Raw genomic sequence first — 24,449 nt, 5'->3', positions numbered from 1 at the left:
GTCAGAGAGGACACTCTAGCTGGGCTGGAAGAAGCCACAAACACCCATGCCCTGAGCAGCCCACAGGGGCCATGAGGCAAAGAATAAGGGAGGCTCTAGGAACTGAAGGTAGTCTCCAGCTGACAGCCAGCAAGGAAACGGGGCCCCAATCCTACAACCACAAGAAAATAACACTTTCCCACAATGAATGCACTTAGAAGAGAACCTTGACCCCAACATGAGAATCACAGACCCAACCAGCACTTTGATTTTAGTTGAGTGTAAAGCTAAGCCGAAAACCCAGCCATGCTGCATTGGATTTCTGACCTACAAAAACTGTAAGATAATAAATGCGTGCTTCTTTAAGCTGCTAAATTTATGGTAATTTGTTACCAAGAATAGAAAATTCATAGTGGCAGCTAAAAATCCACATATTTAAACATGAAGCAGGGAAGAGGAAAATACTGATACACTAGTTGGAAGAAAAATGAGTGGAATATTAGTGTTTACTACTAAAAACATAGCTCAAGGCTACTCCTGCCACATAAGACCAGCGTTCTTCTAGTCACCTGACTGGTGAGAAATGAATCTAGTGGAGCATATTCATTCATTCATAGAATATTGATTCAGGACCGACTAGTTATATGGGACTCACTTGGCTTACTTTTATAGTGATAGAGAAACATTTAGGTAAAAAGGTAACTGCATTTTTTTGGTTCACAAGAAATTCGAAAAGAAATTTAGAGACAGTAACATAGAAAAAGCAGGTGTTCTAACTTAACATATCTGAATGAAGGATACCTTTAAAATATTTCAATTACTAGAAAAAGAGTATGTTGAGAAACTCTGACAGCCCAGATATAATTATAGACCTTTTCTCCTCTTTGCCTTTTAAACAAAATTTTAATTAAATTTTAGTTGATATGACTAACAGAAAGAAAATTCAGGCTGTAACCAGTAGGACTAAAAGATGGTGCAATGTTAGCTGTGGGTGTAGGATAGAATATTCCCTTGCCTTCTTAATTTTGTTCCTACTATTAAACAGGAGGGATTAGATATTTCTGATTTATTTCTCTTGTTGTCCTTTGTTGTTCATGAATTTAGGGCTGCATTTCATTGACTCCGAAGTAATTTCTGAAAAAAAAAAAAGATCTGCTGACATTACAGGGTATCTGGATCATTAACCACGTCAATGCTGACCAAGGAAATAATGTTATAGTAGAAATAGCTATTTGTCTAAAATAAAGGCTGAGATGATGCCATTTTATATATCCTTATAAGAGTTTATGGGGTATTAATTTTTGTGGAAAGTTAACAAAAAATCTGGAAGCTGAAGAGAAGACTATTGATTAGAAAGGATTATTTAAAATATTATTTGTATTCTTTGTTCTGCTCCATTCCTCCTAGAATATCATATAATCAACTTGGTGTCCCCTAATTTTTTAGAAACACTCATTCTTTTATTCTGTTAGAGAATGTGCTAGTTACATCAGGGGGAAGGTATGGCAGGGTAAAAAGATGAATGGTAAGGGGAAGAAGCGATTTGGAAAGGAGAACCCTTTGACTTAAAAAAAAGATGGGTTTTTACAAGTGTGTTTTTGTTTTTGAGAAGGAGTCTCGCTCTATCACTCAGGCTGGAGTGCAGTGGCACGATCTCAGCTCACTGCAAGCTCCACCTCCCCGGGTTCACGCTATTCTCCTGCCTTAGCCTCCCAAGTAGCTGGGACTACAGGCGCCCGCCACCACGCCCGGCTAATTATTTGTATTTTTAGTAGAGATGGGGTATCACCATGTTAGCCAGGATGGTCTCGATCTCCTGACCTTGTGATCTGCCCGCCTCGGCCTCCCAAAGTGCTGGGAATACAGGTGTGAGCCACCACGCCTGGACTTACAAGTGTCTTTTATAGCAGGGATTGGTCAACATTCTTTTTGTGGACCAAGGGACAAAATCAGGGATATTATATCAGTACATACATAATAAGAGAGAAAAAGAATTTACACAACATTTTTACTGAAGTTAAATATCCAATAATTGGGTACATTAAGAAAATGCTGGCCTACCAATGAGAAGAATGTAATTCTTGGCCAGGCACAGTGGCTCATGCCACCTGGCCTGGCCAACCTGGTGAAACCCTCTCTCTACTAAAAACACAAAATTAGCCGGGCGTGGTGGTGCACACCTGTAATCCCAGTTACTTGGGAGGCTGAGGCAGAAGAATCACTTGAATCCGGGAGGCAGAGGTTGCAGTGAGCCAAGATCACACCATTGCACTCCAGCCTGGGCAAAAAGAGCAAAACTCCACTCAAAAAAAAAAAAAAAAAAAAAAAAGAATATAATTCTTCTTGGGAGTATGCATTTTTAAAAATTGGGGTTACAAGTTAGTGTTCCCTGTTATCAAATCGATTACAAATATTCATCTATAAAATCCATTAGTTCATTCTCTATAAAAAAGTAGGTTCTGGGCCTCATTTAGTTCATGGGTGACAGTGGCCTCTTGTTCAGAGTCCTTTTAGAATCCCGGGAACTGACTATTCTCAGCATACATTAGGAATTGAACAGAAGAAAATAAACATGAATGTCAGTGATAGGAACCAGTTGTCCACATGGAAAATCATAAACAAAGTAGGCAAGGGCTGTGGGGAAAGAACTATAGGGAATTAACCAACATTTATGAAATTTGGATTTAGATAATAGATAAAAAAGAAATCTCCTGAAAACCTACACAGTCTGTGCTGTATGCAGACAATATTCATTTTTTTTCTAGGTGATAGTTTTACAACAGCCGTTTTTGTTTTTTCCTCCTTTATGTAGTTTTAAAACTTAGTTTTGTTAGTATACACAATAAATTTTAAATAAGGTATGGACCTAAAAGTAAACAATCTATTTTCACTTAAGATCCACTGATTTCTACGAAGTAAATACTATAATGAGTTTCTGCTATTGTTTGAATGTTTGTGCCCCACCAAATTCTCATGTTGAAACTTAATCCCTTAATGCGATGGTATTACCAGGTGGGGACTTTTAGCGGGTGATCAGGACTTGAGGGCAGAGCTTTCATGATGGGGATTAGTGCCCTTATAAAAGAGGCCCCAGGCCGGGCGTTGTGGCTCACACCTGTAATCCCAGCACTTTGGGAGGCCAAGGCGGGCAGATCACATGAGGTCAGGAGTTTGAGACCAGCCTGACCAACATGGTGAAACCCTGTCTGTACTAAAAATACAAAATTAGCTGGGCGTGGTGGTGCATGCCTGTAATTCCAGCTACTCGGGAGGCTAAGGCAGGAGAATTGCTTGAACCTGGGAGGCGGAGGTTGCAGTGAGCCGAGATTGCACCATTGCACTCCAGCCTGGGAAAAAAGAGTGAAACTCTGTCAAAAAAAAAAAAAAAGCCCCAGAGGGCTGCCTTGCTTCTTCCACCATGGGAGGACACAGTGAGAAGGGGCCACCTATGAACCAGAAGGCTGCCCTCCCTAGATACCAAATCTGGTAGTGCCTTGATTTTGGATTTTCTAGCCTCCAGAACTATGAGAAATAAATGTTGTTTATAAGCCACCCAGTTTATGCTATTTTTGTTAGAGCAGCCCGACACTTTCCAATAAAAAATGCACTTCCAAATATGCTACCTACATTTTGTTTCTTATTTCTTTCATTGTAGGGAAAAACTCCATTATAAGGTATCATAATTTATTGTGGGTTAGGTTTATTGCAGACTAAAATTACTTTCCTCTAATCAGCGAATATATTCAATGTTGACTAATGTTATGTCATGTAAACATCGCTGCTTCTGGTTGGCTAATTTCTAGAAGGAAGGTTTCAACTTTGATTAAGATAAGCCAAGATCAATTATGTAAGCATTTTACAAATACCTCTGAACATCACAACTGTTGCATTTATTGTTAGAAAGGAAAACTTTGCAAAGACATATAGTACTTGCATTTAATGCCTCTGATCAAGGTAGAAACAATTTTTAAAACCTTAATTTAGCAAAGCATTCAAAATATGCTTGTTTTTCTTCCTTGGGCCTTAACTTTGTCTAATTTTGTAGAATGTAATATCTTTTCTCATCCTGAAATACAGGAATTTTATAAGGTACATTGTAAAATAAATAAGACTTTCCTGATATCTCCTTCTCTAGGAAAGTCCTACCAGTGACCCTCACCCCCAACAAGTCAGGGCACTGACTACCTGAAGCTCTCACATACCATGTACATATTTCTATCATTATCTTTCTACATGGTTTTATAAATCTGCTTAAAAGCCCACATTCTCAGTTAGATTTTGAGCAAATTGAAGGAAGGGATTGCATGTCATTCATCATCACACTATCCTTGGTACCTAGCACAATGTCAAACACATAGCAGGAGCTCATTATACACTTAACTGAATTAAGAGGTCAATGAATAGACAGACTGAAGGGCCACTGGACAGGTATAAGCTTCTATTTTCACCCAGGGATGGATTAGCATCCTCACTTCTTCTCTACTGGTTTTCAAGAAATTCCAAGACAATTCTGGATGCAGGATAAGGATGTGGACCAGAAAAGAACAGAAAGAGGAAAAGGAAATGCCCAAGAATGAGAAAGTGCCTTTCTCAGAGAGCAGGAGGCATGGGATAAGGCCTGTGGACCACAGCTGCGGACAACACAGTGTGTCCACTTTAATGTTGAGTGGGGACAACACAGTGTGTCCACCTTAATGTTGAGTGCAGTGTCGCCAAGTCCCTGATTCCCTGAGCCCTTCCTTCCTTTCCTTTTCCTTTTCCTTTCTTTCTTTTCTTTGTTTTCCTTTTTTGCTGTTTTTTTTGGGGGGTTCCTTCTTACCATTTTGTAGTCTTTTATTGGAAATCTCTAGCTCTCCTGAAAGGAGCCTAAGGAAGGCTCCGCTTGGCAAAGCTCTAAGGAGGACAGAGTGCCTACCACTTACCCTCTGCCTTCCCCTCCAATTCTGAGGCCATTGTAGTGGTAACACATGATAAGAACGTGGGACAATCATATCACTTTTAATTGCTGAAAACACAGAGATTCTTCCTTTTATTTGTAATCTGGGTGATGTGCTTGAAGGGGAAGAGGAAACTTCTTCTGTGGGAACATTTTCCTTGGCCCCTATCGCAAGCAGTGGAAATGGCTTTTATTGACTCATTAGGACTACAAATACAGTAACAAATTCTTTCAACATCTGTAATACTTTTCTCACTACTCATTTTAGATTGCTTTAGCTTCCTGTGAGGAGTCAAAACACATATATGATGTGTGACCAATGCTATGGTTTGAATGTTTGTCCCTTCTAAAACTCGTGTTGAAACTTAACCCCCTGTGAGGCAGTGTTGAGAGGCGGGGCTTTTAAGAGGTGATTGGTCATGCGGGCTCTGCCCTCATGAATGGATTAATCCATGAGTAATCACAGGAGTGAGGCTGGTGGCCTTATAAGAAGGGGAAGACAGACCTGAGTTAGCATGCTCAGCCTCCTTACTATGTGTGCCCTGTACCATCTTGAGACTCTGCAGAGAGTCCCACTAGTAAGCAGACTCTCACCAGAGGCAGCCCCTTGACTTGGACTTCTGAACCACCATAAGTGTAAGAAATAAATTCCTTTTCTTTATAAATTGCAAAGTTTCAAGTATTCTGTTATAAGCCACAGAAAATGAAAATAAGACAACCAACTTATATTTTTCTTCCATCCCCTCCTTCCCCAAACTTCAGCCCCATTTTTAGCCACTGGGGCTGGGGAATAAGATGTAGATGAGAAACTTGAGGAATAGATGTGTACTTTGCATCCTCACAGTCATGATTAGCTGTAAGCCTAGAAGCCTGGGGCTGAGGTGACCTGCCCAGGGCCCTAGGAAACACCTTCTAGAGACTCTGAGAGGGTAGACACGTGGTGATGCCTGGTTTCTACCCTTACCATGAGTCTAATTACCATGCCAGTTATCGTAGAACTATGTGTATGTATCAGGAGAACATTACGGTTTTCATTTTTAAAAATTCATCCAATATTAATTAAAAAATGAGACTTTCTTAATAAGTAAACTTTTAAAAAGAAAAGAAAAAGTTCTTACATATGAACTATGAATCAATATTTTTTTCCAAGAGAAAATGGATATGGTAATACAATGGAAGTGTTGACCCAGCAGAGAATAAGACTGCTCATTGTGACTAGTGATCTAGCTTATTGCTTACACTTTTAAATTTGAAAAAAAAACGGGAGCAAGTTCCTTTGTTTCTTTAAGTATTGTCTCTTTTCTTATTTTTGTCTGATGTAAACAAATGTGGTTAAAACTCTGACACAAAGAGCTAATTTTGTTCTTTCAGAAAAAAACTTAAATGTTTTCCAAAAGCTTTAAAATATTTTCCTGTGCTTGTAAAAGAAAATACAAATATAAGGGGGATTTAATGTTTGATATTTTATAAAGTTCTTGGAAACCATTTTTATTTTATTTTATTATTATTACACTTTAAGTTTTAGGGTACATGTGCACAATGTGCAGGTTTGTTACATATGTATACATGTGCCATGTTGGTGTGCTGCACCCATTAACTCGTCATTTACATTAGGTATATCTCCTAATGCTATCCCTCCCCCCTCCCCCCACACCACAACAGGCCCCGGAGTGTGATGTTCCCCTTCCTGTGTCCATGTGTTCTCATTGTTCAGTTCCCACCTATGAGTGAGAACATGCGGTGTTTGGTTTTTTCCTTGCGATAGTTTGCTGAGAATGATGTTGGAAACCATTTTGATGGCACTGCATTTATGATACCAAGGTTAGAGAAAAGAAGAAAAACATCCATCCAGATTTAAAACATTCCGAGGTCAGAATTATATTGTATATGTATCCAGAGGTTCATCCTTTTAGTATGAACTAAACGGTTCATATGCTTTAGTATTTAAGCATTTTCAGATTTCAAGACTACTTAGGAGTCATCTCTACCATTTGTGCATCATAATACCCCTTTTATTGTTGTGTAAACATATATAACAATATTAGCAATATTTGTAAGAGAATCTAGTTTAATAAACTTAGTACCAAATGTAAACTATAGGATTCATGATGGTAATTAGTCCAAACAACTGGCATACTTACAATTGCATTTCTTCTGAACAAACCTAAGCTTGCATGCTGTTCTGTAGGTGGAGAGTCGGATGCGATCCAGATCTTGAGCCCCTAGTGCGGGGAAAAAGGACACATAAGGTATGCCATGTGTGCAGAAAGAAATTTACAATGTTTACAAATAAAACAACTGCAGATATGATCCTTACCCCTAATTTTATTTTTATTAGAATATAAATATAACTTTAAGACTTGAACAGGTCTGTCCTATTCAAGGACAAGTTCCTCAGGTTCTAGGGAAAAAGAGCACACACATGTAATCAACATTGGAGATTAGGTTGTAAACCATATTCTTGGATCAAGAAACACAATGTCATCCCTGTTGTGTCCACCACTTCTGAAAACAGTCTGCTCAAGCTGTGACCTACAGTGAAACAGCTAGATGATATAGATACTATCATCAAATAAGCATTTAAAGTGCATTGCTATTGGTCATTAGAATGTGGCTGTTAGGTGACCATGTACTGACTGCTGAGCATCTTCTCTGTGTGCCCTTAGGCCAATTGCTTTTAGAGCTTCAATTTTCTCACTTGGAAGATAGGGATGGTGATAATAATAGTACTTATTTCACAGGACTGTTGTAAAGATAAATGAGTGAATATACCTAAGGCACTTAAACACTGTCTGGCACACAGTAAATGCTGCATAAGTATTCATTTTTATTACTAACAACTTTCTTGTGATCCTTCCTGTCAATCTCAGAGGAAGAGATGCCTTTCTAAAACAACCTTTCTTTTACTGTGGCTTCCAGTTCCTTCCTAACTTAGAGGGAACACATTCCCTATATTCTTAAACTACTTTCCTTATTTCACTCTCCCACTTAGGAGTCCAGCATGGCTCCTGATGCCCAGAACATCAGGTCTAAAAGCTCTGCTCAGAATCCAAGCTCATCTGCAGTTTCTTTCCAGCTTACTTGCCTAACAACATTGCCCACTACTTTCTACCACAGAATCTCTCGTAGGCTTGGTCAGTCTCATCTCAATACCCTGCAGATGGGCTGCTTGTTACATCAAGACCTGAGCTCCTAGTATTCCTCCCACCCTCCTTTGAATGAGTTAATCTCTAGACTTTGTCTAGAACACATTAGACTATCAATAAATGTCTGCCTTTCTCCATTTCTACATATTTTCTTTTTCTAAGCCCATGTTTATGGTCCATAACAGATATAAAGGCATGTATTGAACTTTTATCTTTACCAGTCATATACTAATAAAATGTGCTATGCGAATCCTTTAGAGTAAAACAGAATAGAAAGTAAATGAACTATCCTGGAAGCAATTATATTAGAAGGCCAATTAAGTGCTTTCCCAGTGAAACTCAGCATGAATTAGCAAGTGTCCCTCACTAGGGGATTTAGCATTTCTTCAACTCAAACCGATATCTTCAGATTCACTTAAAGTGTTGCCAATAGTCCTATTACTTTGTGATTTTACAAAGCAGATCATTAAACGGTCACTCTTAATAAAGCTTATTATTTGACAAACAGGCTTAGTGACACTGAGCACTTGAGGGATCAAAGAGATGGGGAACTACCCTCACCCAATGCAGGAATTCCCTTAGAAATGTTCTCAAGAGATGAACATTTAGCCAATGGCCATGTAGGATTATTTCCAATGATAGAGAAGATTATTACTTGTGAAAATAAATGAACTTTAAAGGAAGTAAAATTTAACTCTGTCACTTCCCAGTTGTGTGAGTTTCACCAAGTTTTTCCTTGGCATCTCAATTTCCTCATGGATTAAGCGAGATAACAATATCAACTTTACTGGCTGGTAATACACAGATATAAAGTCTTGACTTCTGCACTGAGAACATAATGACCACTTAACAGTAAATGGGCCCCTTAAGAGGCTTCATGTGCCATTTCTGAACAAAAATATGTGATAGAAATTTCTTTTTTATATTTGAGCTTTGATTTACCTCCCTGTAACTTCAACCTATTTGATCTAGTTTCCCCTGGAGTCACATACTCTTTTCCCCCTGCCATTTGAGAATTCATTTATGAAATATTGCAAAGCAGCTACATTATCATTATTAGCATCCTCATTACCATCTGAAAATTATGTGCAACAGTCCTTGTCATCATGGACTTTAAAATTTAGCTGGGGAGGTAGCTTCTCCTTGACTTTTTTTAGGGTAAAAGATGTTCAACTCCACAGCCATTTCAGGTATACTGTTTATCTGTCTGGTACCCAGTAGGGCTTCAATTAATGGCAGTTGTTATTATTATTTTCATTATGATCAAGCATGGTTTGAAACCCTTAAACATTCTAGTCACCCTGTTCTGTGACTGGCTAATATCTCTTTAAAATTAGGTGTCCAAAATTAATCCAAATAGCTATTGCTTTACCTGTATAGAATATACAGAAAGCAATTATTACTACCTTTGATAAGGACTCCTAACTAATGTGATCTTTTTTTAAAAATAGACGGCTCGTTATGCCAGCTTTTATTAAGTTTGAAGTTAATTAAAAAACTGCTTTGAAAAATCATATGCACTTCTATATAAGTCAAATCTTTTCTATTTGCTATTTAAATGCCTATTTTGGAGCTAAGGGTAGGACGTCATATTTATCTGGTTAGTTACTTTTAAAATTTAGCTCATACTAGGAACTTTTCTGAATCTTTTAAAATTCTTAAGTTGTCACTCGAACTTCAAAAATCTTTCCTAGTTTCATGCCTTCTGTAAATGTGACTCGTGGGGAATGAGCTCTCTAGGATGCCCGATAACCAGAGACAGAGAGACTTTTAGAAATACCTGAATGCTAAATCTGCCTTTGCTCCCAGATGAGGATGTACTTTTATTGGTGCTAAGTTTGGCTCAGCAATCAGGAGAGTCTCAATATCTGTAAATAATCACTTAAAAGAAAACATTAGGGGCACAGATTATTTGTGTAAGTTCTTCAAGCATAATGATTTAAGCTCCAGATGAAAAAATGTTTGTGATGTGGCACATAGTTAAGTTTCTCAGTTTCTGCAAGACCTTACCCTCTGAGCACAGTAACCCTGGCACCTCTGCACTTTCCTCTGATTGAAGTCCTGGGGGAAATATGGCAAAGGTGCACTTCTCCAGGATGCAGTAAAGAGGGACGTAGAGATGCTGCTTTGGGCCTGAAGTGCATTGACTGCTCTCTCCTGTCGTATCACTGTGTGGACTTAACTGACCCTGTGTTTTGTTCAAGAATCAGGAAGAGGTCTGTAGGTCTATAAATGCTGTATAAATTCTTCCTGGCTGATGATGTAAGCCCTGAATATTAAAAGGGATGTGGTGAACAATACAATTTAGTGTGTCAGATATAGCAGCACACAACCGTGCACAATCAATGTATGTGTTAGCTGCAGGATCCATCCAGAAAGGGACCAGAAGAAGCTGGGCTGAGATATGATACATAGCCTCTTACTCTGTTTATCTGCCTTGTCAAAATAAATGTATTTTTCTTTGCCCCAGCAAACAATGAACTTAACCCAGTTTTACATGTGTGGTCTTTTCTTGAAAGTTTATAAACCCAAAAACCTACTTTGGGATTAGTTCTGTGTCTTCATTCGAGTCATTGATTAAAACCAAGGACCAGAACAGGTCCACAAACAGAGCCTTCCAGGATACTACTAGACGCCTTCCTCCAAGTTGATAGACCCATTAGTTGTGGCTTTAGACATGGTCATGACATCCCCTATAAATCTACCTAACTGTATTGTGACCTAGTCCACAATTCCCCAACACATGCACAGTCCAACAGCTTTGGTCAATATCTTGCTGAAATTAAGGTTAATTTTTATCAGATGGTATTTTTCTGATCTAGCAGTCTGGTAGTCTTATTAAAAAGCGTATTAGCTGACTTAATTTATCTATTAAAAAGATGGAATTTAAATAAATGAGTAAAGAAATAAAATCAGCAGGGCAATCTTTGCTTTTAGTATGTTGATATGTCTAGAATTACCACTATATTTTGGCCAAGATCTAAAAAACATCCATTTTGTTATGAAACTTATAACCAGTTCATACCCTAAACTCCAAAGAATCTATACTTTTTCTTTTTAATAAAAAAGTACAGAATTTTCTCGTTACATTTTTTTTCAATGTACTCTTCATTATTTTTAAAAATAATGGATAGTGGTTGTTTTCTGAATTATATCACTGGAATATAATTCATTAAATCTGGTGATTCAACTGATCTAAGTGATTTATTAGTTTTGCTTCATACTAATACAGTGGGGGATGGCATACATAATTAAGAGTTGAGATAAATACTATTTTCTCTACTTCTACATATATTTGAAACTTTTCATAATAAAAAAACTAAAACAAATTTATTTAAGGCAACTTAGTGCTCTTGCACCGTCTCCTCAAGCCTCTTGTACCCATCTCATAGTTGGAAGGAAGTAATAAATAGGACAGCAAAGACACAGATTGTTTACACTGTTATCAACAGCAGTTTTTCCTTTCTTTAGCCCTTTCTGAAAAGATTCTCTTTATTCTCTTCTCCCTCTGTCCCTACTTCCCTCTCTCTCCCTCTCTCACTCCCTTCTTTCCTTCCACCTTTTCCCTACCCATTCATTTGTTCATTCAACCAACCAATCAACCAACAAATCAACAAACCAGTCTTATCTAACTTTTGGTTTTAGCTTTTGCACTCTGAACATTTTCACACAATTTTTATATGTTTTGCCTTCTATATTTTGATAGCTCATTATAAAACCTTCTATTAATATATAGCCATTTTGATTCTTAAATATCTCATTCATTTAAAAGTTTTGCTCAATACATATTTCCAGAATAAAAATGAAGCCTATGATGAACCTGCTGCCTGAACTCTGCCACGCTTTATCATTGGCTCTGTGTGTGTGTGTGTGTGTGAAGGATGGAGGGAGAGAGAGAGATACTGAGAGAGAGAAAGAGAGAGATACTGACAGGAAGATAAAGGAGTTTGGGGGTAAAAAATGATTGCTACCTTAGGTAGCTGAGTGGAATAGAGTATCCCTCATTGAGCTAAGTAAGGTACAAACAGGGAGGAATAGGTTTGTTGATGGGTGAAGACAGTTTTGGGCTAAAGAGTTTGAGTTGCTTGTAAGATGTCCAAATAAGATATCCACAGGACAGTTGGATATAGGGATTAGAGCTTTAGTATATTCCAGAAATTATCAACAAGCACACAAAATGTAGTAGTGTGCTTGACTGGGCCAAGATTGCCAACAGGAGACTCTGTGCACAAGTAGGGCTATTCTATATTTCTAGTGACAAAATGAGGCACAAACTTGGGAATAGGAGTGCTCTCCCCACTTCTGAGCTGTGTCCAGCTGCTTGGCAGTTGTTCAAAGACCGCAGGCTTTGGGAACACTAGAAGGCAGCCGCCTTGGCAGGGATGATAGGTATTTTTGTGATGGGCACTATTAGTGGAGTGACAATGAGCCCTCCTCAGACTGCTTCATTAGCAGAACACTTGACGACAAGTAGGCAAGGCTGGAAGGGAAGTTTAGTTTATGTGCTGCCTATTTTGGATAAGCTGGTTCATGAGAAATGAGAGTTGTTTTGGGGGACTCTGAACACTCAAGGGTTATAGCAATAAAGGTAAAGGCTTGAGAGAAAGACAAATTGTATATGGAGACAACTGGTCAAGAAGAAATCTTTAAATTCTCTGACTTCAGTGTCTACAGGGTACTAAGAGACAGAAAAAGAGAAGTAGAGGGGACAGAAAAAGCAGGAGACTATGTTAGGGTGATGACATAGAGAGAATTTCTGGGGTGGCGATCCATGGTGTTAATATCTTAAAAAGACTGAGGAGCATGAGAAATGAAGAAGCAAGTGAAAACAGTCACCGTATCCATGAACCTACGGTGGTGGGGTCATTCATGTCATTTTTCTGAATTTTTGAGATCGGTTTTCTTAAACTCATAGTGTGCGTTTCAAAATCATGCCCTAGGTTCCTTTCCAATCGTGCACGTGCCGACTTCAGCCAACACTCTCAAGGATGGCCTGCCTTCAAATAATTCAACAGTACTTAGGCCGGGCACAGTGGCTCAAGTGGTAATTCCAGCACTTTGGGAGGCCAAGGTGGGTGGATCACTTAAGATCAGAAGTTTGAGACTAGCCTGGCCAGACATGGTGAAACCCAGGGTGTCTCTACTAAAAATACAAAAATTAGCCAGGTGTGGTGGTGCACCTGTAGTCCCAGCTACTTGGGAGGCTGAGGCACAAGAATCGCTTGAACCAGGAGGCGGAGGTTGCAGTGAGCTGAGATCGCGCCACTGCACTCCAGCCTGGGCGACAGAGTGAAACTGTGTCTCAAAACAAAAGCAAAAACAAAAGCCAAAAATGGTATTTGTTGAGTAGTTTCATTTGCCTCCTTTTGATTTCAAGTCCTGTCTCTGCTGACAGGCCAGTGGCATCACTCTCATTTCTCCCCAGGACCTTCCTTACCTTGTTAGGCAGCCTTCAATGTTCTCAAAGTGTGTTTTCCAATCACTTCCCTTCCATTAAAACCTACCCATCCTGTGCCCAATCGGCTTTTAAACAAGCCTTGATTCAGCATCTAAGGGGAATGGATTTGAAGGTACATGTCCTAGGTCTGTCCCTAAAAAGGAGTTCACAGCAGTGAGTGGTGTGGACATGTTCACAAGTAACTACCATATAAGGCTAAGTAAATGTGCTCTGAGAGTAAAAAAACGGAAAAGGAGAGTTTAATTCCAAGAACAAACAATTTATTCTGTTAAAAGTCAGTCTGATAAACTTATTTAAGCTGCTAAACTTATTTGATGGCTGAAAAAGCCAAGGTGAGGATGACGTTTATATTTAACTAGAGGGTTTTTTTGTTTTTTTGTTTTTTTCAGCTTTAATCCAAGGTACTAAGCAAACTGATAATTAAGGCATTATTGTGAAGAGAATTTTTGGTTAAGGGAGAACTTGTACAGAATTTCTTAAATCAAAGTAGGTGGTCACCCAATTTTTTATATAAATCTATTTTTTTCTGTTTGTTTTTTAGTCTATGCTTCTCTTAATTTCATTTCTTTGCTGTTTCTTCCTGCTTCTGCTGCTTATAGTAATGAGCTAAGAGTGAATGTTTAACACATATGTGCTGCAATCACCTGAATTTGCCAAACTTTCTTATCAATTTTTCTTATCAATTGCTCTCTGTTCTTTACCTTTTCTAAGACCTAGACCTCCTCAACTTGCCTAACTTTAGATAGACTTCTTCCTTGCTCTAGGCTTCTGACCTCTGTTTTCTTATAGCATTTACTTTAGAAAACTTTTCATTGTAAATTCTTTCTCTGCCCCTTTGAGATGTAAATATCTTGCCAAGTTTACAACCCAGGAATGTCTTTCTCAAGAAACTGGGTGCCAGCCCTTTGAAATATAATAACTGAAGGACTTATCACCTCTATCTCCAAGTCTTATCAGGAGGGTAGAAGCCTAACTTTTAAATGTGACAATTAGCAAACAGATGGCCTAATCACATTGACCAATCTCCTCCCTGAAGTCCTCCAGTATTTTTCCCCAGTGCTTAAAGTACTTCCTGCCTTTTCTTCCAGGGAAGTTGAGTTCAGTCTTTCTCCCTTGTTGCAACAGTCTTGGATAAAAGTCTTCCCTGCCTGTTTAACTCTGGCCATTACAACTTTTCTTTCACATTTCTAATTTCTAAAGCAAAGAATCTCATTGGCACTTTCTTTTGTTGTTTTTTCTTTAAATATTTCTATATAATACTTAGATGAGAAGATTTACAAGTCTAGTCCTTTTTTGCTCCCTGTCTAGAAAGCACAGATTCCTAGAAGTTACTTTTTGAATCTTGATGTCAGTCTTCTCTGATAAGAGTTTCCTTTCCTTTCTTTGGTGTGCTGCTGATACAGCTGGGATACCCATATATTTTTCAACCATTTAACACATTCTCAGTGATATTACCTTTCTCTTTTGTATGACAGTCTACCTGTCAAAATCAATTGCTCCCTTTGAAACCAGCCAATTGTTTTATCCAGCCGAATCCTACTTATTGTGGATGTGCCCTACTTACTGCTGATATAAACATGTTGCTCAAACTAATGAATTATTAAGGTCAGATGTATTTAGCTGTTTTTGCCAACATTTGAGTTGGAACACCCAGGGAGGAAAGATACATATTTGTTTGGCTTGTTTATCTATTCTGACCGTTAATCACAAGAACTCACAGAACTAATAAAGCTGCAAGACATCACTGTGATGTTTCTATGAAAACACAAAGTTATAATTTGGGAACTGAATGCACGATTTTCCTAAGTCTCTGTCACTTGAAGAAAAACTTAGAGTTGTCTTATTTCTATGTCTCTAAAAATCATATCGAGCTTTCTTTGAGTTGGGCAATTTTAATTCAATGGACATTTGTAACATATGTATTTGTCTGAGCCAGGCACTATATCAGGTTCAGAAAGCACTGGGATACTTAAACTCAAAGAAGGATTTACAAAATCATTGAATAAGCATACTTTTATAGTTCTTACAGTGTGCTGTCTGATACAGTCTTTAGTGTTATAATGATAAGTTCAAATATTTTTCCCCAGATTTTATTGCCTTTTTATGGTAAATATTTTTTTCTACTGTGTCTGAGAAGATATTGTCCCATGATGTCTTATAATATAAGACATAATTTTATGCCTTTTTAATATAAGAATGTGCTGTTGGAGGATACCTGTGCTGCTTTGGATTTTGTTTAGATGGACAGGTACTCACTAGGCTCCTTGCTCTGTTGGATTTGTAACTGCACAAAGGTCACAATTCCAGGTGAAGACACAGTACCACACATGGGGTCTAGGAAATTGGAAGGCTTGGCTGAAACTCTCCCAAACACTCTAAGCACATCTCTAAAAGTGGAAAAAGCAAGGAACACGACTGAGATTCCCCACATCAATTTTAATTTTCTTTCCTCCTTGTTAGTTCTAATGCTATCTTGGTACCACGAGATTATTGGGGAATGATAAAGGAAAATATGAATCTTACTATCTGGGACTTTCCTTTTTCTGTTCTGACCCTCATTCTTGCCAGTCACTTCCAATCTTTAGTAGAAACCTAATTTTGTCTACTGCCTTCTTAGGGAAAAAGGCTTACCACTCACTCTTGCTCATCCTCATTCTGTATGCAGGAAGAAGAGATAAAAAGACATGAAGAGAACCATGCTTTTTCCTTTATAATATTCAACTTGAGATGTGTGGTTTTCTCCCTAATGTCAAGTTCTTTTTCTTTATGAATAAGAAAAATGGTCTACAAGGGAGATGCTACCAACCAATTACTTATACAGCAACTGTGCACTTACATAAACCAATAGCCTTTATTGAATAGATTCTTCACTGGAGTCAGTAACTTAGTTTGGTTTCCCTTGTGTAGCAGGTCAACTCTAAGCTCCTTTTATCTTTTATTTTCCTTAGTATTTTTAAAAAAACCAGTTTGCAGAATAGATTCTCCTCTTCTACATGAGGTCTGAATGACAGTTTATAGTTTGGTACAGTAATTGTGCCTAACTTCTCCTTTCCACATAAACATATGGTATCACTTTGCAGGGAAGAAAGTCAATAATTCATTTCAAAAATTTTATCTAGTGCCTACAATATGCCAGCTGCTGTGACAGTTCAGGGTGATGAACACAGACTTTAAAGTTTAGTGGACTGTATTAATGTCAACACTAAATAGTGTTTATCAACTGTCTGTGTATGTGCATATATGTGTGAATGTAAATATATAAATCTATAAACATTTTCTTCCACATAAAATAGACAGTCTAATAGCAAATTAGGATGAATTACTGACTAACTGAACTCTTACCAAGTAAGAAGTAAAAAAGGCCAAAATGTACACTTCATGAAAGGAACTTAGGATCCTAAGGAAAAGTACAAATATCATAAAGATAAACGGTTATTTCTAGCCTTTCCATGAGTATTCAATGGAAACTATAGGGTGTTCCTTAAAAGATCCATACTTACTCATCTCTGCAAACAGCTGTCTTCTTTCTGCCATGGTATTTCCTCTTTTCCCACTATCTTCAATCATTCTATGAGACAAAATAGTTACAATGCGTATTATCCTTACGCTATTGAGGCAACAAGCCATTTCTCTGTAAACGTACTTGCTGTACTTGTGACACAAACACATAGAAAACCTATTTAAAACTGTTTGTTTTAAAAAGTACAGCTTTAGTTTTACTAACCTAAATTGCTGCGCATATTTTTCCATATATATTATTGTTGTAGTTGTTGGAGGGGGGATAAAATTTTTATTGTCTAACATAAAAATAACTACTGTAGCAAATGACCTTGTGCTATAACTAAATACAACAATCTACCATCTGTTAGGTGACTCGTTTCCCATTCAGTTTCTCTTTCAATTTTAAGAATACCTATGACTGGAGAACAGATATTGTGGATCCCATTCAACAGATGATGAAACCAAGAGTCTGATGGACTTGGTGATGAAGGATGCAGACGTTTGGACTCTAAGACCAGTATGGCTTCCATCTCATCCTGTTGCCAGTTGTCCCTTATGCACTCAAAACCTCAATTTATAAACAGGTAATTTTCTAAATGTTCATTTCTAAGTTGAGTGTTTGGAACTTGCAACAGTTCCTGTATATAACAACTTCATGCAAGGTGGTTAGATTCAAATATCTTTCCTTAACCATACTATTGTCTGCAGTGGAACTATTTAAAATATACTACTAAAATGCCAACAGTTAAAACAGAGAATTAAAATGTGATAGAAAAAATAAACTTCAGCTTGAGGAAAAAGAAAATAATGAGAAAGTTAATGGATATGTTTAATCATGTAGAGGGCTTTGGGCTAAATATCAAGAGTTTTAGAGGCTGACGGATTTGACTTTTTATTACATCTAATTAAACTTTCAAAAACCAAAGTTTCCTCTCATGTGCACATATATAGATGCACACGTATGTCTACCACACTGACTTCTGCCTTGATTCTCCGGCATAGTTAACAAAAGGTGTAGCTGCATGGTTTTTTGCCTGTGGCTATGGCCCCTGCTCTTTCTCAAATCTAGGACTCTGTCCATGCTCTTTTTTGACAGGATTGTCCTCTCCCTATGCCAAGCTAACTTGCTGTCACCCTTCAAATCTCAGTTTGTCTATCTTCCTCTGAAATCTTCCCCAACTTTCTACAACTGCCTGGGTTTGGTGCCTGTCCTCTGCACCTCCACAACACACAATGCCTTTCAATTCTGAGCACTCACTCAACAAACAGCATGTTCACCACAAAAAATAAGTTGGTGAGGTGATGGATATGTTAATTAGCTTGACTGACTCTTCCTACAATGTATACACGGATCAACACATTACATTGTACCCCATAAATATACACTATAATTATCTGCCAATTAAAAATAAACGAATGGAAACAAAACAAGCCTTTACTGAGTGCCTTTCATACTCCAGGAACCCTACTACACTTTGAGTGCCCCACAGTGATCAAGCCAGGATCACACTGTCCTCTGAGTGCACTACAGTGATCAAGCCACAGTGCTTGTCCTCAAGGTGCTTATACTGTAGTGGCAGAGATACTGAAGCGTAAAAGCAATTAAGACACAATGAGGTAATTATAGCCATAGAAGTGGAAAGAAAGGTGTGACCATGAGAGGGGTTGATTTCCTGAGGATAAATTTAACAAAACTACAGCAGAAGACTGCTCAAAAGGTAATGAGCTGTGTACAAAATGACTCACCTGAGGGTAAAATTAAAAAAAAAAATTGGTGGTAAAAGTGATGTTTATCAAATTGGTCCAGTAGCCTGACCAGATGCTTTTATGGGTGAAGCACTATTTGCCCATTGCCAGGAAGGGAGGGAAGGACGTAGAGTAGCTTTGGTTTATGGAGTCAAGGGAAGAGTGTGCACATATTAACAATGGGTTAGATAATATACCAGGGACTATCCTAAATAATTATTGGAAAGGAGTAGAGTTACTAATGAAGCTTCATCAATTTGGTAACAATTTGTTGCTGAACATGGTCAAATACTTTCTTTTTATAAGATTTCACATATGCAGGTAAAGTTGATATATAGATCTAGAAAAAAACACTCCCTTCCTAATTCATATAACCTCATCTCCTTTATTTCAGAAGAAGTGGGTAGATAATACTGACTTTCACAAAATAGTATGAATATAGCTTCCAATTTTTATTTCAAGGGCTCAGAAGTAGACTTGAGGCAGTAAGAGAGATAGAGGATAGAACAAGTGATGTGTTCCTGGATCTATGTGTTAGAACGAGATGAAAAGAATGATTAAAAATAAATCACAAAGGATGGTAGTCTAGGGAGCTCTGACAGAAAATATCAGAGGTAAAGCCTGGCATCTGAACTTGCAGGCCTTGCTGCTTTTACTACTTGTTTTGCGGTGTTGTGACAACTGTACTCCTACTTAACACTTTGTCTGTTTCTCTGTAAGGTTTCGAGAGCACTAACCTCACATATCTTAATTCTTCACAGTGCCCAGCAAAGTCCAACCAACAAATGATACGGCCAGCTAGTATTTATTGAATAAATGAATGAAAGAGAAAAAAAAAGAGGAAAGAGAGAAAACAGCAAAACAAGCTAAGTTTGGTTTCCATGAAATGAACTTTCAATTATATTTCCCAAATCTGACTTACAGAAGTGTGAAATTCAAATTGTACTAGTTTCAGAGATTAATTATTTGAAATGACAGAAACTAATTTACATTGCTTATAATCTAGGACCATACATTTTAAAGCAAAATCAAGTCTTATGAAGAAGTGGAAAAAGATGCAAAGTACACTGATGTCAACTTTTGTTCTATTCCTCATGTTTTTTTTTTATTAATTAACTTGTAAAAGAACCATCATTTGTTACACAATAGGTATTAATTCTCACTTCTAGGTCAAATGTGTACCTTGGAAGAGATAGAAAAATCTCTGTGGTATGAAATAATAGAAGGCACAGAATATAATTATAAATATAAGAGAAAAATAACACACTTCTCATTTTATCCCCAGAGTTTTCTGGAAAGTAGTGTAGTCAGATAAAATTGAGAATACTCACCTATTACCCATTGATCATAGTCATAATAGTAAAAATGGGAGGCCTGCTAGATTACACTTTACACTGATTCAATAGAGGGACTCTAGGACAAAGTAAGCTCATGAGTTCAACAGGCAGGGAACACCACTGTGGGCTCCTTGGTTTCCAATTTAACTCTGATCAATGGGATCTGAGACACACAATGCCTGACTACATTCTCACTGCCTTCGAAAGAGAGAAGAGCATGTCATTCTGTAGGGAAAGGAGCAGGTGCTTTTACAGAGAGCAGTTTTGTTTCTGAAATGAGGGAAATTGACAAGGAGCTGTGCTTTTCATGAATTTCAGTACAACAACAGCTGCCCAAAGTCATATGGAGGAGGTGAAGGGGAAAATAACCCATCTGTGATGACACTAATGTGTACCACAGGGCACGTGGCTCACCGATGAGCCCAATTTGGTCAGTTGTTGTTGCTCCTTCATGTACATAAGATGCTTACAACCTTAGATTTTACAAGAAGATTATATAAATGTCAAAAGGGTGAAAAGAACTAACAGTGATAAATAAGTGATGAGCCCTGTCAGATGTTTCCTTTACTAAAGCTCAGTCCCACAAATTATACAGGACATATGTTGTTTTCGCTTATAAGAACCCATCCATTTACTTAAGCAATATTTATAAAGTAGCTATACTTTGTCAAACACACTGGTAGTTTCTTGAGATCCAAAGATTAATACAACATGATCCTTGTCTTCAAGAAGCTCACAACTTTGAAAGGGGAAACAAATTTTTCTAACAAATAATTAAAATTTGGAGTAATATGTACCATAATGAAAATATGTACTGTGAGATGTAGTAGTTTATTTCTGGGATGATCTGAAAGAAGAACAAATAAAGAGGGACTCTGAAACAGAATTTAAAAGGATAAATGGGAATTTTCCAGATGAAAAAGAGTGGAGGAAGGGCAAATAGAATCGTGAAGAAAAGCAGGGAGCTTTAAAACGGGTAAGGTGCATTTGGGAACAGGCAGTTGCTCAGTATTGCTGGGTGCAAGTGTGAGTGGAGACACTTCAGAGATTAACAGGCATCAAATCTGGAAAGCCATCCTTGTCATGTTTAGATGATAAAGGGCTTTCCAATCAATGCTAGATGCCATCCCAGGTTTAAGTAGGAAATTGATGTATAGAGATTCAGGTTTAGGAAACAACTCCAGCATGGTGAGTGGAAGGAAGACTGGGTAGGTAGGAGCGTAGGCCTGGGAACACACGACTAACGGAAGAGTCCAGTGAATTGGATACTTCTGTGCTTCAGGAGTGAGACTCATGTGTTGCATTAAAGCATTGATTTAAGAGAGATTTAGAAGACACATTTGATAGGACTTGGTGACTACCAGACCACACAGAGAATAGCAGATGAGAGGACCACAGCTTTTTCTCTCCCATATTAGGAAATAATCTTTTGGCCCCATGGCATTAATGAATTTGTAGGAGGTGAAGTCACCAAGTCACCCTTCTTCAGAATGGTCATTAAAAGAGGGTTGCACCGCTGGACAGGGATGGCTCCAACTTTTTGCCCCCATGTATGGGGAAGGATGAAATAACAGTAAAACAGTTTGGGAACCAGCAAGAAATAAAGAATAAATCCAAAGGTAGGGAATACAGTGTTAGAAGAAATGTGAACTATATTTTGGCATAGTGAAATGAATTCACATTGAAATATCACATCCTCAAGTTACTTCCTTCAAGGCACACCTTTCATCCAACACCATCCATAATAAATACACTTTACTATTACGCACGGTATATAAGAAATTTTAAAGGCAGAAGCTGAAACTAATGGTGCCTTACATTTGTATAACTTCTTAAAGATTATAAAATGCTTTTCCCTGTAACTTTGTGAGGAAGTCAAAAAGATATTACATTCCCAAGTTATAGCTAAGGAACTTAAGACTCAAGAAGGTAAAGTGGCTGCCTAAAAACCATAAGGTATTTTCTGGCATGACAAGATATTGAATTCTCTTTTTTCTGTTAATTATTAAATCCCTAAGCTAGTATAGATTCCATTCACCAGTAACCTTATTCCAGATGCTACTGTTCAATGCAAATTAAGATTTTCTAAAATTGGTAAACTGAAAAAAGTAAATAGGACTTGGCGATTAACAGGCCAAAAGGAGGATGGAGAAGGGTCACAGCTCTCTCAAACTTCACTGGGAAGTTCCTTTATGTATTATTTCTTAAAGGAATCCTCCTATTTTAGGACATTGTTACACTGGAAATAATCAGGGAGATTAAAAGAATTCCCAGTGTCCAGATTTATGTAAACCAGACACATAGAAACACACCAAGTCACACACTGATTCACAGTCTCGCGATTAAAATCCACAAAAGCAGGACAATGTTTTTGGAAACGTTTGGCTCTGCTTTGTTTTGCTCCACTTTAGCAAACACTTAAGCAGACTTTGGGTTTAATATGATGACAGCATTACCATGCTTTATTTTCCTACATTTTGCTCCAGGTGAATGAAAAGAAAATGCTGGGTTCAGCAATCCCCAACTGCTGCACTCGCTGAAGTTAATAACCACAATGAAGGCCATTTCAAGCTCCTTTCCTCCTTTAATTGATTTATTGGTGGCATATAAATGCCTGTTTCCATTTCTGTTAATGAGGAAGGCCTTTGATATTACTTTCTTAGATTTACATTCCAGTCCTAATCTTTGGCAATATAATAAAAAAGTATTCAGAGCTCTTTCCTGAGGCAAATTATAATTGCATTTGCTTTCACTTCCTAGTCCTTTATCTAGATGAGCCCATGACAGTACAAAAATGCTGTTACTAAAATACAAGGTTATAATGAGTTTCTGATTTTGTATTTTACTTTGAATATCATCTTCTACTCCTGGAACTGGTATCTTATTTATTATTATTATTATTCTCATTTTTTTTTGGAGAGAGGTGCATGAGCTCACTACTTTAGTGTAGCGACCAGCTAGATGGGTTATCCAGGATTTGGTTTCCCTTATCAAGTGTCCAGCATAGTAGTTCTCGGCTATGACTGCCTCTCACGATAGCCTGGAGACCTAATCAAAAATGCAAATACCTGGACCTACTGAATCTGGAGTTGGACCTGAGCATTTATACTAAGAGCTTCTTGAATGGGGGAAAGTTAAAAGCATTCCCCCTGAGAACTGAAACTAAACAAAGGATGCCCACTTTCACCACTTCTATTCAACATAGTACTGGAAGTCCTGGCCAGAGCAATCAGACAAGAGAAACAAATAAAGAGCATACAAATTGGAAAGAAGAAATCAAACTGTTGCTCTTCACTGATGATGTGACTGCACACCTAGGAGGCCCTAAAGAATAGTCCAAAAAGCTCCTAGATCTGATAAATAAATTCAGTAAGGTCTTAGGATACAAAATCAATGTACACAAATCAGTAGCATTGATATACACCAACAATGACCAAGCTGAGAACCAAATCCAGAACTCAATCCCTCTTACAACAGCTGCAAATAAAATAAAATAAAACAAAATAAAATACTTATGGATATACTAAACCAAAGAAATAAAAAATACCTACAAGGAAAACTATAAAACACTGCTGAAAGAAATCACAGATGACACGAACAAATAGAAACACACCCTACGCTCATGGATGGGTAGAATCAATATTGTGAAAATGACCATTGTGCCCAAAGAAATCTACAGATTCAATGCAATTTCCATCAAAATACCATCATTGTTCTTTGCATAACTAGAAAATAAATCCTAAAATTCACATGGAACCAAAAAAGAGCCCACATTGCCAAAGCAATACTAAGCAAAAAGAACAAATGGAGGTATCACATTACCCGACCTCAAATTAAACAAGACTATCATTACCAAAACAGTATATTACTGGTATAAAAATAAGCGCATAGCCCACAGGAACAGAATAGAGAACTCAGAAACGAAGCCAAAAACTTACAGCAAACTGATCTTCAACAAAGCATACAAAACATAAATTAGGGAAAGGACACTCTATTTAATAAGTGGTGTTGGAAAAACTGGCAAGCCACATGTAGAAGAATGAAACTGGATTCTCATCTCTCACCTTATTAAGAAATCAACTCAATATGGCTCAAAGACTTATCTCTAAGACCTGAAACCATAAAACTTCTAGAAGATAACATTGGAAAAACTCTTCTAGACTTTAACCTAGGCAAATAATTTATAATTAAGGCCCAAAAGCAAATGTGACAAAAACAAAAATATATAAATGAGGCCTAATTAAACTAGAAAGCTTCTGCACAGCAAAAGAAATAATCAGCAGAATAAACAGAAAACCCATATAGTGGGAGAAAATCTTCTCAAACTATGCATCTGACAAAGGATT

General features: G+C 37.6%; 1 protein-coding gene across 28 annotated transcripts in view; it reads right to left on the bottom strand.

Moving 5' to 3' along the window:
* Positions 1 to 24,449, bottom strand: part of DTNA (dystrobrevin alpha) — a 410,756-nt gene that overhangs the window by 118,137 nt on the left and 268,170 nt on the right. For 24 of the 28 annotated variants that reach the window (XM_055102482.2, XM_063597316.1, XM_063597318.1 and 21 more), the window contains 2 exons: positions 17,020 to 17,087; positions 7,057 to 7,137 (listed from right to left, as the gene is read on the bottom strand). In XM_055102482.2, the coding sequence (XP_054958457.1) occupies positions 7,057 to 7,137; positions 17,020 to 17,086 (148 nt within the window). In that variant the 5' untranslated portion in view covers position 17,087. Of the gene's footprint in view, positions 1 to 7,056; positions 7,138 to 15,775; positions 15,907 to 17,019; positions 17,088 to 24,449 lie in introns of those variants that run through there. The other 4 variants (XM_063597315.1, XM_055102472.2, XM_008955701.5 and 1 more) reach the window with 4 other exon arrangements.

The sequence above is a fragment of the Pan paniscus genome, chromosome 17, assembly GCF_029289425.2.
Source record: "Pan paniscus chromosome 17, NHGRI_mPanPan1-v2.0_pri, whole genome shotgun sequence".
NCBI lineage: Eukaryota > Metazoa > Chordata > Mammalia > Primates > Hominidae > Pan > Pan paniscus.
Note: the sequence above shows the minus strand (reverse complement) of the source record. Positions and strands in the feature narration are given on the sequence as shown.